This window comes from Octodon degus, unplaced genomic scaffold (assembly GCF_000260255.1).
Source record: "Octodon degus isolate 3935 unplaced genomic scaffold, OctDeg1.0 scaffold00079, whole genome shotgun sequence".
Taxonomy (NCBI): domain Eukaryota; kingdom Metazoa; phylum Chordata; class Mammalia; order Rodentia; family Octodontidae; genus Octodon; species Octodon degus.
In genome coordinates, this window is record NW_004524655.1 from 5,606,784 (window position 1) to 5,624,878 (window position 18,095).

At 40.9% G+C, this 18,095-nt stretch overlaps 1 protein-coding gene across 1 annotated transcript in view; it reads right to left on the reverse strand.

Annotated features, from left to right (window-relative positions):
- Cit (citron rho-interacting serine/threonine kinase) overlaps positions 1–18,095 on the reverse strand; it is a 174,148-nt gene that overhangs the window by 59,022 nt on the left and 97,031 nt on the right. The window contains exons 19-23 of the mRNA XM_004636241.2: positions 15,502–15,597; positions 10,053–10,169; positions 8,891–9,000; positions 7,736–7,910; positions 3,075–3,272 (exon numbers count right to left, since the gene is read on the reverse strand). Coding sequence (XP_004636298.1) covers positions 3,075–3,272; positions 7,736–7,910; positions 8,891–9,000; positions 10,053–10,169; positions 15,502–15,597 — 696 coding nt within the window. The remainder of the gene's footprint in view (positions 1–3,074; positions 3,273–7,735; positions 7,911–8,890; positions 9,001–10,052; positions 10,170–15,501; positions 15,598–18,095) is intronic.

Sequence of the window (18,095 nt, forward strand, 5' to 3'; positions counted from 1 at the left end):
AAAAAAAATGAGAACTTGACTTAAAAAAATTTTTCTTTTAAAAAATCTTGCTCTGTGAATATGATTTAGTGCAAAGGTTCTAGGCACAATCCCTTTTCAGGGGAGATACATGATGGAGCCTACAGCTGAGGCCTACTGACGACAGAAGTTTGAATTTCCATACAATGGGTTTACAAACAGCTGTCTAACTGAAGCCACTTCTGCTGTCATTCTGCAAGCCCTACTTTCCATGGCATCTTCGTCTGCAAGAGCCCTACTTTCTAGACCTACGGAGGTTTATTTTTTAAGATGCTTTGAAGCAGTGATCTCATCTGACTAAATGAAGTCGTGACTTGCTGCTGTGCTCAGCTTCTAGCAGCCACTAGATACAGCACATTCCAACCAGCAGCAAGACAGGATTTAAAGGACTAATTTCCCCACAGATAAACAGCAATGACACATGCTCTATTTTATATCCTCCTCCTTCCAAACAGGGGCAGGATAAGATGCATGGCCACCACCTGCCCTCCCAATTCCAACACAGCAGTGAGATAAATGTGCTCTTCTCTGCTGCTCCAAAAGAAAAGGATTTGAGGGATTGCAGGCCAATACCCTGGGGAGAAAAGGCTAACTACACAGCATTGGGCACATAACAAGTTCTCATTAAATATGATTAAATCATTGATATCCTTTCAGAGCTAGGGTTTTCATAGAGGGAAAATATTAATATACAATGCATTAATAAAGTGGCTCAACTTAGGTGTCTCTCTATAGTAGTTAAGAAATGTTATCGTTCTTTCTGTCTCTCCCTCCACCCACTCCAATCCAGGAAAAGTATAAGCCTTCTTGGCATGTGTTCTTGAAGATTAATGTCCTTTCTAGCTCCATTTTTTCTTCTATATACTTACTTGCTTTGCCTTTTCATTCTTATTGTTCCCTACTTTACTAGCTTGTATCTTGCCAAACTGCTTTCAATCCACTTGAAAATAAAGCCAAGGGTAAACAGAGATATCATGATTATTTTTTGCTGAGTGAAATATTGAGTGCATATAGCATCCTTTGATGAGTGTCCTCATCGAGAGGATGGAAACTACAGTCTCAATCAATATCCACACTTGGCATAAGTCCTAGAAAAATCCAAGTTGTGTAAGCACATTCCTCCAGGAGTTACTCTGCATCACTGGGGTCATGTAAAAGCCACTGTGCTCCTTATTGCCTCCTAAGACTGTGGCACTAGAAGATCACATTCCCAATCTGATTCAAATAATGTTATGGGTTGCATCTAGATGGTTCCCCCACCACCACCCAAAGTCTCATGCACTCGTGAGAGTAGGTGGGACTTTTCAGAGCTGGCTGGATCTAGGGTGTGTAATACAGAGTTTAAGGGTATGTGGTACTAAATTAGTTCACTGATTGGAATTAGCATAGCTGTGGGCAAGGATAACGGGAGCCCAACCCTGGGTGTAGATGGCACCAATCAATAGGCTTCTAGCCTGGATGGAATAGAAAGGGAGCGAGGGAAGGCAAGCTCACTGCTCCCGCACAGCTGCTTCCCTGCTCTCTGCCTGCCCTTGATTGTTTCTCGCCCACAATGCCCCTCTGCCATGCTAACCCTGCTTGGAGCCAGCCAACTAGGGACTGAAATCTGTACAAGCTGTGAGCTGAAATAAACCTCTCCTCCTCTAACTTTGGGTTTCAAGTATTTGTTTAAGCAACGAGAAAAGTAACTAAGACAAATGGGATCCCCATACTCAACAAGATCACTTCTGAGAATCAAACAAGGTAAAACATAAGCAATGAATGTGCCTGGCCATTTACAGAAGTAACGCCACTCGATGTCCAGAGATGTTAGCAGATGGAGATAGGGCCATCAGCCAAGTTGAGTCACAGTGAGAAGGTACTCATTCAAAACCCAATCAGCGGCATTGTGTCCTCCCAGGAAGAGGGCATCCTGACCGGCAGGCATAAGTGTGCCCATCGGCTTGGCAGATACATTATATTCCCAAGAGAAACGTATGTGCCCAGTTGACACTAGCCATTAAAATACATTCAGCTTTTAGTCTTAAGAGTCCAGGGCCACCAAGCTGCCTTCCAAGAATAGGATTTTCTAACTAGACTTCTCTGAAAGGGGGAGAAAAAAATGTGAAGAGTGGATATCCTGAGTGTCACAGTCAAAGGGCCGGGGGGATGGCTCAGTAGAATAAGTGCTTCCCTGGCAAGCACAAGGGCCTGAGTTCAATCCCCGGTTCTGCAAAAAAAAAAAAAAAAAAAAAAAGACTGGAGTTCTTGGAACTCTTTCGTACTGAGTGTCACAGTCAAATTGACCGTTGTATTTCTCTCTGTAAGTTAGTGAGTTGGCATTTTATGCAACTCTTGTTTGATTAATCTGAATATATTACTATAAAAATGATCAGCTACAGCACAATGGCTCAAAAGTCTCACTTTTAGACTTTCAGAAAGAACTGAGATCTAAATTGAGTGATAGTCTTCCAAGTTCTATCTCCTGAGAAAACTCTCCAGCTAAGTAAACTACACTCTCAGGAAGAGGAGGGAAGCCAGGTCCTTTTTGGAGGATGAATCTCTCATTCAAAAGATTTCCCATTCAGATCATACCAGAGGCACAAAAAAGACATAGAACAAAATCAAATAGCCTTAAAAAAATATATAGTAACACAAATAAAATTAATCAAAACAAAAAAGAAAACCAGAAATATGGTAGAAAGACTACTAGAAGCTATAAGACTCATATTACTTAAATGATTATTAAAACTAAAGTAGAAGACCCAGGAGAACAGAATGTCCAAGACTAAAATTTGACATATAAGGATGACTATTTCAAAGATAAATAAACAGAAAAGGAATTTTTTCAGGACACTAACGAAAGCATAGGTATTACTAGAGACGATATACTGAATTCCGATGAAAAAGTCTGTGTAAGGCAATTTTTCTGTCCAGCAACTATCTCTGCGGATGACTTGTTCCTACTTGAAACTGCTATGAATGAACAAAGATCCTCCGTGCCACACTCATCAGAGCAGAGACCACATTCATCCCAGCAGAGATGGCTTAGCCTGAGATTCCACTCACAGACCTACCGTGAGAGCCTGAATCTCCTCCTCAGCTTCTGCAGTCGTCTCCTCCAGCTCTGTCTTTGCCTGGCGAAGCTGGCTCTCCAGGGCGGCCCGGGCAGCCTGCAGGGCTGTCAGCTGGGACTCACGCTCTTGCAGGGACAGCTGCAGCTCTGTGAGCTGGCGCTTCAGCTCCAATTTCTGCTCCTCATGCTCCAGACTGACCTGGGAGAAAGAAAGAAAGAAAGACTCTGTTGACCTTAAAGGAAGACAAAGTGAAGATGTGACCTGCTATTCAACCTGCACCTTAAACTTTGTCTCAGAAACAATTTCTAAGCACTCAAGGCTAGAGGGTGGGGTATACAATGGGTCTGACTTTCCTGCACCTCAAAGATCAACAGGATTGAGTATACACAGGGGCATGTATAGCCTGCCCTACAGATCCATGGGTTCTGCACGTATGGTTTCAACTAGCCATTGTTTGAAAATATTCAGAGAAAAGCAACTGCGTTTGTACTGGACATGTCTAAACACGCATGGCTTTTTTTCTTGTCATTATCCCCAGAATAATATAGTATAATAACTCTTTATATGGAATTTATCTTGTATTAGGTAGTCTAGAAATTATTTAAAGTATACAGGAAGGATGCATAGTTTACGTAGGTCATGAGATGGTTATATGCAAATACTACTTCATTTTATGTAAGGGACTTGAGCATCTGGGTTGGTTGGTTTGGTATACTGTTTTTCCCAATATTAGAGGTTGATTACAGGGTCTCATGTGCGCTCTATCACTGAGTTACATCTTTGGCCAGCCGGCCGGGCCGGCCGGCCTGCCTGCCTGCCTTTCTTTCTTTCTTTCTTTCTTTCTTTCTTTCTTTCTCCTCCCTTTCCCTTTCTTTTCCTTCCCTTCCCTCTCCTCCCCTCTCCTCTCCTCTCCTCCCTTCCCCTCCCCTCCTCTCCTCTCTTCTCTTCCTTCCATTTGTGAGATAGTTGCTCGAGCTGGCCTTAAACTTATAATCTTCTTGCCAGAGCCTCCTGAGTAGCTAGAATTACAGGTACACATCACCACAACCAGCTTGCATTTGCAGATTTTGGGATCACTGGGGGATCCTAGAGCCACTCCCCTATGGATATAAGACTGTATATACGAATTAATCATCCTTTACAAATATCCAAATGAATGGACAGCTTTCAAAAGAAAAACCACGCCGTAAAAATTTCAAATGATAATTATTCTTATTACAAGAGCATTTAAAGGTAAGCAGATATAAAGAACATCATATTAGTAACAGGAACACTTTTAAAGTTAAAATGCCAATAGACACCAGGCTGAATTATTTTTAAACAGTGATTCTCTGATTTACTCTCCTTAGGTACCCCACATTAAGGTCACATAGAGAGCTAATAATTCCTCCCTGTATCTGTCCATCCATCCATCCTTGTATCTACTCAACGTCTCATCCATTCATTTAAGAAAAGCTTAGACAGCAACTTCTATGTAGAAAGGAATATGGAGATGAAAGACAGTCTCTGTCTTCATGAAATCCATCATTCCCATATATGACGGTCAAATGCAGTGGTCAGGACATGCAGGGAAGTCATGAGACCACAGCAGAGAGGTACAGAAGGTAATTCTGAATCTATTAAATTCTCCAAACAAATCTAAACGAGTCAAACAAGCAGATAAGAAGGGAAAGAAAATTCCAGATGGAGGAAGCAAGACATCCAAAATTACACATATGAGCAACACCATGGCACACATGCTGACCTAACAAATGCTCACAAAATTGTTCTCGGGACCAAGGCCAAGCAAATAAGAGATGTTTGTTATGCTTGGAGAGCTCCCTGTCTAAGGAGACAGCCAAGAGGAACCCAGGGCAATGAGCTTAGCACACTAAGCTTCAGGGATACAAATGGGGCATGAAGTGAAGAAGGCTCTCCAGAAAATGTGACATCCACATCTCAAGCAGAAGAAAGAATTGCAAAAGACTTAACACACAGGAGTTAGTGGTTAACTAAAGGTGAGGCAGGGAACAAAGGGACAGAAGAAAGTCAAAGGTGTAGCCAGAATTTCTGGACAGATACAGTACACAGAAAGGGAGAGCTCTGGCTACAACAAGGAAGAGGAGAGCCAGAGCCAGTTTGAGAAGAAAGACAAGAAATACAGTCTCATCATGTTGAGCCTGAGCTCCATGGGAGACATCCAAGTGAAGATGTCTAATGACTATCACAACAATGGGTCAGAAACTCAAGAGAAAGGTCAGGGCTGTGACCTACATATGCAAGTTCTTAATAAAGCAGGGGTAGCTGAAACCATGACTGTGAGGCCTCTCTAATAACGATGATTAAGATGACAGTGACGATGATAATGATGTGAAATCTTACAAAACAGAGGCATTGTATTCATTCATTTCATCCCCATGAAAGCCCAATAAAGGAGATCCTACTGTCACCTCCACCTTACAGATAAGCAAGCTGTGGCCCTGAGCTATTAGCAAACTGAGCAAAAGGCGGGTAAGTTAATGGGGGGGGGGGGTACTGGCATTTCAACCAAGAAGTCTGGCTCAAGTCTATACTTACAAATGTTGTACCTGTCTGTCTTATTAAATGCCAATAGTCAGAGCAGTTAGGATTCTGCAGCAAGCCTGAAAATTCCCAGTGCACCTTGGCACTGATTAACAGAAAGGTCACAGATACAGATCCTGAGCCACAAAATGAGAATTCAGGGGCTCTGCACCCTGGCAACTCCACATGTATTGCTGAAGAAGAGGTACCATTACAAACAAGTTGGGGAAGAAGGCAGGCATGGTGACACATGTCTGTCATCCCAGCACTCAGGTGGCTGAGGCAGGAGAATTGGTGGGAATTTGAGGCCAGCCTGAGCTACTCAGTGAGTTCAAGGTGAAATCTTTCTCAAAAAGAAAGGCAATTAAAAAAGGGAAGAGGAAGAGGAAGAAACAAACACAGAAGCAGGAAAAGAAGAAAAGCCAAGCCAAGCCCCCAGCCCCAACAAAAAGTTAGCAAAAGCTAAGTGCCCTTTAAGGTAGAACAAATTGGAAGCTGAGGCCTCTGTCCTCAATCTCAGTAGCAGCATGTGGCCAAGAAAAGATAGACCAGTCTTGTTAAATTTAGAGCTAAACTCCACAACTCCTAGGAAGAATAGAGCCCTGAGCCTCTCATGAAACATTTTAAGTTTCTCCTACCTCCTTGGGGGGGCTAGCCATAGCAATTCATGAAAAAGGCAGCAAGCTTCCTGGGGACATTGTAATTGCTCAGAGAAGCCATAGGGCAGTCTTGCTAAGACCCACATATGCAGAAAAGGAAGGCAAAAAAAGATAGCAGAAAATGTTCCCAGGATAAAGAAATCTGTCTGGATTATTTGCATTCATACCCTGAAGCCTGCTTCTACCAGGAAAAAATGAAAATATATCCTGGCTAATAAAAGCTACCCCTGGCCCCAAGGCTTTTAAACAATCTCAAATTCCAGGAAGAACAGGAGTCACTTGTTAAAGATGCAAATTCCTTTTCCCCTTGTAAGTTCCATCTTAAAAACTGTAGGTGAACACCTAGGACTCTGCATGTTGAAACACGGCAGGTGACCCTAAAGAACCTGGGTCATACCTCCCCAACTCCTGGAAAACAGGAGATGCTACTATTTTTCTGTCCTCCAGAAAAGGGCTTCATTTTAATATTCTAGTACAAATTAAGACATTCCTAGACATGTTTATTCCCCAAGGCTTAGTCCTCAGATTTGTATGTTTAACAGTATTTTCCCTAAGAAAGATCACCTGTTCTTTGAAGAATTCCATCACAAATATTTGAGTGTCTACCACGCACAAGACACTGTGTCTTCATTCCCAGACCGTCTGTCCAACTTCCAATAATCATTGTTCTTAACTCAAGTCCTGCTTCTGTGTGGCCACCTACCCCCTGAGACTAGGTTGAAAGCCCCCCAGATCAAAAACTGTCATTGCCACTGTACATTCAGGCTAATAAATGACACACAGCACACATTTAATACACAATATAGGAAAGCAGCTTCATGGCTGCAACCACTCTTCACATATTAACAACAAAATTTGCTATATTTTCCTCTCAAAAACTTGGTTTTCTTTCCAGCTCTCTTATGTCTCTCAAGAGAATTACTGTGCATGGCCTGAACACACCTGACCTCATTTGAAGAGAGTATCTTCCATCAGGCAAACCTAAGTTTGGTTTTGTGCCTCACTCTTCCCCTGTCATTATGAGACCTCTGTCACTCACAGACCCGCCTGTCACTGAGCTATGTTACACACCTAACAGTGCTGAGATCCATGTATGGGCATTGTGTGGCCCTCATTAAACTCTAGGGTAAAAAATAAATAAATAAAATAAACTCTAGGGTAAAGGAGGAATGGTGCTGCTCTCATGTGACAAATGTACCAATTTATGTAATCCCCACAAGACCCTAAGAAAGAGGCACCTCTATTAAGACTATGTGACCAACAAGAAAACTGGAGCATAGAAAGACTGAGTAGCCTGCAAAATTATAAAACTGGACAGAGGTGGCGAATAGATTCTGATCCATGTGGTTCTTGTCACGTGCAATGCCTCCTGCATCTATACCAACTTTTGCTTGAGAACTGGTTGGTTTGAGGCCTGCAAGCTCCAATAAAACCTCTCAAAAGATCAGTCCTCATTCTCACCTCCCTCAATCTTGTCTCTAGCTCCAGCAGCCGACTCTTGTCACTGTGATCTTGGTGGCTGATTTTCTCCAGCTGCTCTTCCAATTTTCGGTTCTGGGCCTCCAATTTCCCAGCCTGAGTCTCTAGGTAAAATTTCTGTTGCCTGAGTTCTGAAATCATCTCTTCCTGGGCCTTCCTGGTAGGGGTGGTGGGAAGATCCAAACAAAATCACAGTCATGTCAGAGGTGAAGATGTCTCCTTAGAAGGAGGACAGGCAGAAATGGGGTAAAATGTGTGTCCTTATCGAGCAAACTGTGGCCATTTCCAGGTTAGCTCCCTCCTGATCCGCCCTTGTGGGGATCAGGACAGGAATCTGAGAGGCTCTTGCCTCTGGGATTAAGGACAGAAAATTGGGTTGCAAGACATACTAACACCCCAGTCCTTTGGTGAATCTTTTCATTTTTTTCTTGGACAGTCTGTACAGAGGAACAGAAAGGGGCCCTCTTAGCTACAAGAATGCCCGCATACCTTCTTAACACAAGCTCTGGGGAAGACGATGCAAAGAAGATAAAAGTGTCACTGCTTCTAGTTCCTTGTAGGACTTCTTTACCTCACCATCAAACTGTTTACAAGTAGCAAAACTAGAGCAACTCAAAGACTGAAAAGCAGCCTATCAAACTAGTTTATATCAGGAAATGTTTTTGAAACATCTTGGAAGAAAAAAATCTAAGGGGAAAACATCCTGGAGAGTACAATTTTTCAGGCAAAAAGATTATGATCAGAGTGCCCTGCATACAGACATTCCTCGTGAAGTCCAGACATCTTCCCCAGGGCTCGGCCTAACTGTAGCAGAACGGATGGCCCACCTGGGTGCACACACGATCACCTCTGACTAATTATGGGAGGCAAGTCTGGGAACAAGGGCAGCAGCTCTCCAAAGCAAGCTATAAATAGCCTCCTTGGAGAGAGCAAAACATTGATGGCAATGTGAGGTATTTAAGAAAACCCAACTCAAGAGAACCCTCTGAAGAGACTGCAAAATTAAACAAGTATTAGCAGGGCTGGGGCAAGAATAAATCTGTTCCAGCTCTGTCAAACTGAAGGAGAACAAAGTCTAGGCATGATGAGAGAAGACCAAAGCATAATAATGTACACAGTTAGAATCTGAACACTTACATGTTCCTTTGGGTAAAGAGGCTGCTGTTTGCTGCAAGTTTATTGGCTTCCGAAAGTTCCACAATTCTCTGTTCCAGAGATCTGATCTTGGAATCCATGGCATTGATCATCTGAAACACGGGATTTTTGAAACTTCACACACAGTTAATAGCAGAATGGGATTAATGTGGGGCATGTGAGCCAAGGTAAAAGTCTCATCTGCAACATCACTGGTGTGGCCAGAGGTAACAAGGCACTCAACTAGCCCAGACCCTGAAGCTTACAGTTGTCACCACTCAAACAGCTGGTACTCCATGGTTTTTCCAATCAAAATTAAATGCTTCCCCTTCCACAATTTGAATGACTTCTATTAAAAATACACAGAAGGAACTATTCCAGAACCTGACATTCTGTAAATAGAGTCCCTTACAGTCCTGCCTTCTGCATGTGACCTGGACCTGCAGGAATCTCTAACTTGAATGCACAAGTTCACCTTGATCACATATTCATATTCCCCAACTTACTGAATCATAAGTACTGGGAGTGGAATAGGATGGGTATTGGTGAAAAATATACTCTCCCTGGACCCTCCCTTAGCGATTCTGATGTGGGAAGTCTCAGCAGGGAAAGCTCTTAGGAGATATGAGAATATAATACACATAATACAGTAGCATTATGAAGCAGCATGAAAACCAGGCATGCTGGCGCATGCCTATCCCAGCACTGAGGAGGCTGAGACAGAAGGACTGCTACGAGTCCGAACTGCGTAGCAAGACCCTGTACTGAAGGGAAAAAAAAGAAGAGGAAGCATCATAGATGAATGCTGTTAGCTGCCACTTCCTGAAACAACTGCCTACATGGATTAGAAAGGACAGAAATAGTCAAATTTAGCACAAAAATGCAGGAATGACCAAAGCCACCGGTCGTTTTAAAGGCTCACATGAGGGGCTAGGATTAGCAGGAGTTATTAAAGAAGAGTATAAAACTAGCCACCCAGAGCCACCAGCTCTGTGGCTTTGAGAATAATACATGGTTTCAAAGAAAACTTCCTATTTCCTACAAATTCCACAAGCTTACACAGAAGGAAGTCACCAGATAAAAGGGACTCTTCTCATGTGAGTGATTCTCAGCAAATTTCAAAAGTACTCCTTTGAAAACTGGCTTTGTGAGTCCTTCCACCTACCGCCTTCTGCTCGCTGAGAATCTTGCCCTTCTCGTGGGCCTCCTCTTCGTGTCTCTGCATCAGGTTCTCCAAGCTCTCCTTGTCAGCCAGGTCCTTCTTTATCTGGTTATCCAACACCTATGGAAACAAGAAAAGTGAATGTCCTGGCAAGCCTCACCTAGGCGAGAACTAAACAATGAAAAAGGAGTTGGGGAAGAGGGGAAAGCAGTAGCAGGGAGGCCCATGACCTCCAAAGCAAGAACAAAACAAGGCAACTCAGGGTAAGGTTAGGGACTGAGATACCACTACCAAATGGCAAGAACAATGGGTCTTTAGGAATGTCTCTTAAAATCAACAACTCAAAAGATACCCAAAATGAATTAGACTCTAGAATGAGACAGGCAAGGAAGATCTTCCTCGCAATCTACATCTCAAAACTAAAGTTTTTATAATTTGCAAATATTACCTGAGGACAACTTTTTCTTAGCCAACAAACCAGTGGTTTTCAGAATATTCCTTGATGCTAATCTGTATAAATTTAACTCTGGATATGCTTGGGGCTTGTGTGGAGGGAAAAAGCTGAAGAGAAGAGGAAGTCTGTGTGACTGAGGCAGAGTTCAGAAATAGCCAGGGACAAGATCTTGCCCACCAAAAACACAGGTAGTCAATGGATGGAAAAGATAGCATAAAAGAAAAAAGAAAAAAAACACTTCTTTCCTCTGATCTAGCTAGAAAAAAGAAAAGTCAGTGGGAATAGAAACCTTTCCCAGGAGAATAGAAATCATGTGTTCTCAGAGTTGAGAACACCACGGTGAGCACCTACTATCCCCAAGAGGTAAAAGTGAAATAAAACAGTAATGGTGTCACCAACTACCAGCTTGATCTAAAGTTCTGAGACACACAGTTCTACCAGTTGCCAAAACAAGCAAAAAGAAAGGAAGGAAGAAGACATTATAACACGGCTGAGCCTTTGGACATGACCCTGTGTTTCTTATCAGAGAGAATCAATTCTACTTTTGCAAATGATACTACTGCATAAAGAAGAACAGGATATTGGGGATAAAGCTGCAAGAATTGGGGTCATGGACAGGACTGAAATCTGCCTTTCCCACAATGCCTATTGTGAAGAAGCCTTCATGGCTCATGGGGACATCATTCCTAAAAAGAGCCAGTCAGCAGGGAAGAGGTCCACATGATAAAGGAGAGAACAGGTTTCAAAGAAGGCTTTAAACTAGGACTGATGAAAAACACAGAATGAGAGTTGGCAGAGAAGAGCAAAAGGTGAAGAACAGGGTCATGAGAAGAGGGAAACAGCTCAATAGGATGATAAGTGGCCTCTTCTCTTGGATGTCTGAGTAGGATTCTAAAATTATGAGCAAGAACAGGGTTGCAGCAAGGGTATGATCATAACCATTACTAAAATGACTTTATAAAAGCTGGTACAGGAAACATAAAACAGAAAAGGTTAAAAGGAAATGGTTCTGTACAGATTCCAGTAGAGAAGATAGACAACAGATCTTTCCCTAACCTTCTCTGATATCAATAAAACAAAGTTCTTTCTATCTAGAAGGTTAGTGGAGACCACATAATACCTTGACCATTTTCCTTTCGTTTTGATGATGTGCTTTAACAGTGAAAGGCATTTTCAGGATGACTCTGTTCAAAATAAGATCTCAACCTTGGCAGTGACGGATACCATTAAGAGGTATAAGTGAACCAGAAGGCATAAGACTGTATCAGGAATGGAACCATCTCTGAGCTTTGATAGGGTTCAAATGGCAGAAGAATGAGCAAGAAGAGGAACTGAGTAGGAGGGGGAGCAATGAGAGATTTCACCAAAGATGTCTATGTCAATGGACAATAAAATATGGCTTTTGATATGAGTATTAGTATGGATTTTACAAAGGGCTACTGTGATCATCAAAAGATACCAGTGGACTACTCTATAGAGACTCATCATTTTCTGGAAATTTGTTTATTCTCAAGGTAAAAAGTATGGAAGCCAGTAAAAATTTCAATCTAAAAAGAAAGATTTGAGGGGCTGGGGATGATAGCTCAGTGGTCTAAGCACCTGCCTGGCAAGTGTAAGGACCCTAGTTTGATCCCCAGTACCACATGCCGTGCCAGCCAGGCTTGCTGTGCTGGTCATACACCTGTAATGCCAGTGGTGGGGAGGCTGAGACAAGAGGACCACTACAAGCTGCATAGTGAGACCCTACACCAAATAACTACATAATTTAAAAAAAAAAAATAAAGATTGTTATATAAAATTTTAAATGCACTAAAATGGAGAGGGATACATGAAAACACTTTGAGGTCACTTCTGGATTATTTTCCTCTATTTCTTTCAATGAAAAGTAACTGAATGTCATGCCAAAGCAGTGATGGTGACAATGTGGGTAACTATGTGTATGTTTGATGCCCCAAGAAAAGACCACTCAACACTGATGATGTCAATAAAATCTACAAATGGATTGTCACAAAATTGGTCAGCCTGCGTTACATAGTGAGTTCAAGACCAGCCTGAACTATACAATGAGATCCTATCTCAAGAAAAAGAAAATGCAATGTGATTTTCAAAGGAGAGTGATAGGCTGGCACCATTTCTGATAGCACAACATTTCTCCTGGAAACACTTAAAAGTTGTTAAGAAAGTAAGAAATTTCAGATAAAATCTAAGTGAAAGCAAAAGGGTTTTGGAAAAAGGATGACACAAAGCTGGTTCTGATGTCTCTTTTTGTTTTGTTTTTGCAGTACTGGGAATTGAAACCTTGATCTTCACATTGAGCCACATCATCAGACCTATGTTTATTTTAAGACAATCTTACTAAGACACCAAGTTGCCTAGTTCAGGCTCAAATTTACTATATTCCTGCCTCAACCTCACAGTGCTAGGATGACAGGCCTGTGTCACCAGGCCCAATTTCAAAGGCTGTTTTTAAACTAAATAAACATTTATTAAACCAAATAAACCTGAGCTTTAGTTTTGCTTTGGGAGGGTGGGGTAAAGGGGACCTTGGTTTGGTTGGGTTGGGTTTTTTCCTGTATTTTTAGGGAAGGGTCTACAGAGTGTTCAGGGTCTCACTACTAGATCAGACTCGTAGTGATTCTCCAGTTTACAGCCTCCCAAGAGCTGGGATTACAGGTGTGTGCCACTACGCCCTATCTCAACTGCCATCTCAGCTCCTGGGGCCGGCACAGCAGGCTGGGGGGATTGAAACTCTGCCCCGGGCCTGATTGCAGAGGCTTTAATCCGCTGAGCTATTTGGCCGGCCCTGGCTTCATTGTGTGGGGTTTTTTGTTGTTTTTTTTTTTTTTTTTAAGTTTTTCTGTTTTTGAGACAGGGTCTTGCTACATTGTTCAGACTGGCATGAAACTCACTATGTAGCCCAGGCTAGCCTCAAACTCACAGCAATCCTCCTGCTTCAGCTTCCCAAGTACTAGGATTAGAGGCATGTATACCATGCTGGCCTTGGGCTTCAGTTTTGATAATCTCAAAGGTCAAGAAGAAAAAGAAATCAAAGCCCAGAGTTCCAACTAAGATGAGCACATTTTTATTCAAGGGCTTAAAAAAAATACCCATTAATGATTTTCCAGGGAAAATAGACAATTCCCTAGGCACACAAATGACTGACATGAAACATACATGATTCTAAGGATTAAAAGCATCATACAAGAGCAATATATACACACCTATGGTTATAGTGGCGCAGTTAAATAGCTAAATCTTCAAATGCCCAGCAACCAACGAATGGATAAAAGAGATGGGGCTTTTTTATAAAATGGAGTATCACTCTGTCATAAAGAAGGATAATAAGCTTGAGACATCTCTCCTCCAGCTAAACAAATGCACCTTAAGGCCATATCCTTAAGTATATCGGACATACATGTGTAAATACTGCATTGTTTCTCTAGGATGAGAAACCACAAGTGTAAATAAAATGTATAATGTATGAATAAAACATACAAACGTATAATACGTATTACAAAATAGGAAGAAAATGTTCAAATGGGAAGGGGAGCTAGGGATGAGGAAGGGAGAAAGGAAGAAAGGAAAAGAAAAGAAGGAAAAAACAGAACAAAGCTTTTGTGAATAAGGAGCAGAAGAGGGGTTGAAGGGAGGGTAGCAGGGTGGGAAAAAACATAATCCAGTTGTAAAATGTACAGACAAAAATTTCCTATAGTGAATGTGATCATCATTTATATTTAAAATGCACTAACAAACTTAATTTTTAAAAATGATGGAAACAGAGCGACAACAGACCTTCAAAGTATGTATCATCACACAACTATGCTTGATGCAGCTCAAGAAGTGAAAGGCTGGAAAATAAACATGGAATCAAAAATCATTGTATTTTTGTTTGCCTTTGTGTTTTGAAGAAGGATCTCACTCATCTGCACTGGGCTTGAATTAATGATCCTGCTGTCTCAGTCTACCAAGTGCTAGGATTCACCTAGGATTGGGCCTGGCATGTTGTTTTAAATAATCTAGTAAAATAGAACGTCTAGGAATAAAAAATACTATTACTGAAATTAAAAAGCTGATAGATAGCTTGAATTGTAGAGTAGAAAGAAAGTAGAAAATAAGTCAGAGGAACTAATCCAGAACATGGCACAAGGAGACAAAAAATGAAAAATATGAGAAAGAATAGACTAGAAGTATCTAACACAGCAATTCAAGTGCTCAAAAGGAAAGAAAGAGAAAACCTTCGAGATATAGAGACCACTAATTTCTTGGGATTGACTTAAAATAAAAAAGATAACACCAATTTATTAAAGATCCCAATAAACAGCAAACACAATAAATAAAAGGGCATCCGTATCCAGACATGTAACAGGAAAGCTTCAAAAGAATTAAAAATAAGTGAAAATTTGAACAGCCAAAGGCAAACATTGAATTACTTTCAAAGAGAATAGCAGTGAGACTGGCAAATGACTTCATAAGAGCAGTACTAGAAGCCAAAAGTCAAGGGACAGTATCTTTAAACAGCAATGAAAACAGAGAAATGCTTACCTAGAATTCTAGCCCCAGTCAGCACCTCTTCAAGAATGAGAGCGAAATGAACACATTTTCAGACAAACTTGACCGAGAACTTTCATAGCACATCTTCACTGAAGAAAGTTCTTAAGGATGTATTTAATTAAACAAAAGGAAAAAGGAGATGAGGTCTGAGATACAGCAAGAAAATTAAAAGCAAGAAATGTGGTGAATGCGTGGCTAAGTTATTGTGGACTGAATTGACAGTAGGCTTTTTAAAAATTAAAGGCAGAATTGTAATATATAATGACTTTTTTTTTTCCTTTTCTTTTTTAAGCCTTAGACACCAAGCCTTCCACCATGGAGTTAGGATAGCATTTGCCCCCAACAATCCTGTGGCCTACTAAGAAGGGACCAAAATGGCCCAGCATGAGAAGGGAGCTGCATAGCACAATTGGAGGAATACCAGGAAAGACCACAAAGTGCCTTTACTTTAATTTTTTCCTCGTAATGCTGCTCCTTCTGCTTCAAGTGTACTTCTAGGTGCTGGGCTGAAACTTGGGCTTCCCGGTGTTTCTCCTCCAGCTCCTGCATACAAAAGAACAGGTGGTCAGGTGCACAAAGGGAAGGACACAGCCAAGGTATGTCAGTCACTCATTGGTCACATGACTTTGGCACAGGTGCCAGGATGACAAGCAGCTTCTGCTCCATTACTAGTCTATGGCTCTTGGGAAGGAAATCACCATCTTGGCCCTGGGTGTCCCAAGTCCAAGTACCCACACACAAATGTACACCCCACTAGTGGGCCATGACGCCTGGGATTAGAAATATGTCAGGATGACAGGTCCAACAAAGGCTGGTGTTCAACTTCACATGGAGAAATAAAAATAACAAGACAACATTTCAGAGTTTTGCACAGTACAAAGCTCCTGACCACTGTCTTGAGTCTCAGGCCGTTTTCACTGTTTTGACAGCCTTAAATGAGAAAAGTCATTTTAATTTATTCTGGTGATACAACAATATATTGTGTTCCTCTCATTAACAAAATTATTGCTCAAGAACCATACCAAAAAAGGAAAACTGATGCTACAATTCAAGTGCTATGAGTTTTGAATTTTTTTTTTTTTTTTTTTTTTGTACCAGGAATCAAACTCGGGACCTTGTACTTGCCCTGCAGGCACGGTGGCACTAAGCTATATCCCTGGCCCTTGAATGATTATTTTAACTGGCTGGTACATGAAGAATGTGAATGTCAGGAGATGTGCATGTGGTATAATAGTTATGTGAAACGATGCTAATGGGAACAAAGACAAACACAAAATACACTGATATTGACAAAAGTGTACACACACATATTAAAGATAGGACGAGAAGCTGGAGCAATATAAATAGCTCAAATTGAAGGTTCTGTTAGTTCTTTTATTGTTAAGTTTTCTGCTTTTAAACAAAATTGTAATTCATTTGAAAATTATACCAATTCATTTGCCAATGTATTATAAACTGATCTTTTAAAAGACAGCATTCAATTCACTGAAACATTCTCTAAATGTACAGATAGCTGCGTCTAAAGTTAATTCTTATAAATCTGGACCCATTAGTTAATTATTGATATCGAGTCATTACTCCAAGTTTTCATCTCTTCATATTATTATGATTTTTTTCTTTAAAGTGGAAGCAATTATGAGAACTTTGAAGAATGAGGAAATCATACAGGATATGTCCATAAATGGGGTGGGGGAGTACTTTGAAATTCACATGCACATAAAATGTTAGTAATTAAGCTTTTGAAATTCTAAAGTCTGAAAGCGTGGGGTTGACTTTGGGGGCCATTAAAATGTTCAATCTTAAGACCAGGTGCACAAAATCCATTGCAATTTAACAGATGTGATCCTGGAAAGTTGAATGTAAACAGGATTCTAATTAATAAAAGCAGTTTTAAGGGTCTTATGATACTCACTAAAGGACTGCCTGCAATGACTTCTTTGATTAAAGGGAAAGACTCTGCTGTAATGAGAACTCCAATTATCTGCTTTGAAAATTCTTATTGGAAGAGCAAATATTTTAAGGCAAATGATATTCTGGAATCTGTAAGCATCGTCGTTGTGTAACAGCATACAGGACCATTCTTTGCCCCTGTCCTAGGTACTCAGAAGCCTAAGCGCGGGGTTCTTGAGCAAAAGGCACCGTCTGTTAAGTCACAACCACAGAGGTCCTTGGGCAGGTGGTAAGATACATTCAGACAAGGAAATCTCATTTTTTCTTTTATTTAGAAATCACTTCACAATCATCTTTTCTTCATTTCAGTCCTCATAAAATGACACAGAATTCAGAATCTAAAAACATGTCTAAAACTCAGGTACCTGAGGCTAATAACTTTAAGATCAAATTTTTGTCCTGTATACAAATGGAAGTTTACAACACATCATCCAGAAATGTGGAATTCTATACTCCTACATTTTTCAGTGGCAAATGAACCTTTGAACAGCAGATATTTTAAAGTCCACTTGGCAGTTTGGCATTTTTTGTTGTTGTTGTCATTTTTTTAAGCATATCTTTTTCTATATGTACTGGATCAACTCTTCAGTCATGTTATACAAATACTGTTGTTCGGGGCTACATTTCCAGTTCCTGGAACAGTGCCTGACACATAGTAGAGGCTCATTAAATATTTGTTGAATGAATGAATGAACACATCACCATCAAACAGAGAAACCATTAAACAGAGTTATCCACTTTGTTTATACCGAGCAAAGGACAGCAGTGGTGGGTTTTACTTTTACTCATGAGAAAATGCACACACTTGACAATAGCCCAGAGAAACTTTGACTATGGAACAAGAGAACAGAAAAAATAGACTTAACAGTCACATTTGTCTTTGTGTGCAGATAAAGACTGGGTGTCAAAGCAAAATAATTTAACCAACTCCTCTTTTATCCATTTGTTCAAAAGCACCTATACATTTGTGAGAATACAGAGAAATGAATCAGGTATCAAAAGGTTGCGTTGAGTTTGATATTAAATACTATGCAAGTTGCTCATTCTTGAGTTCTTATACTTGCGGGCATCTTGTTTCCCAGAAGTGACGC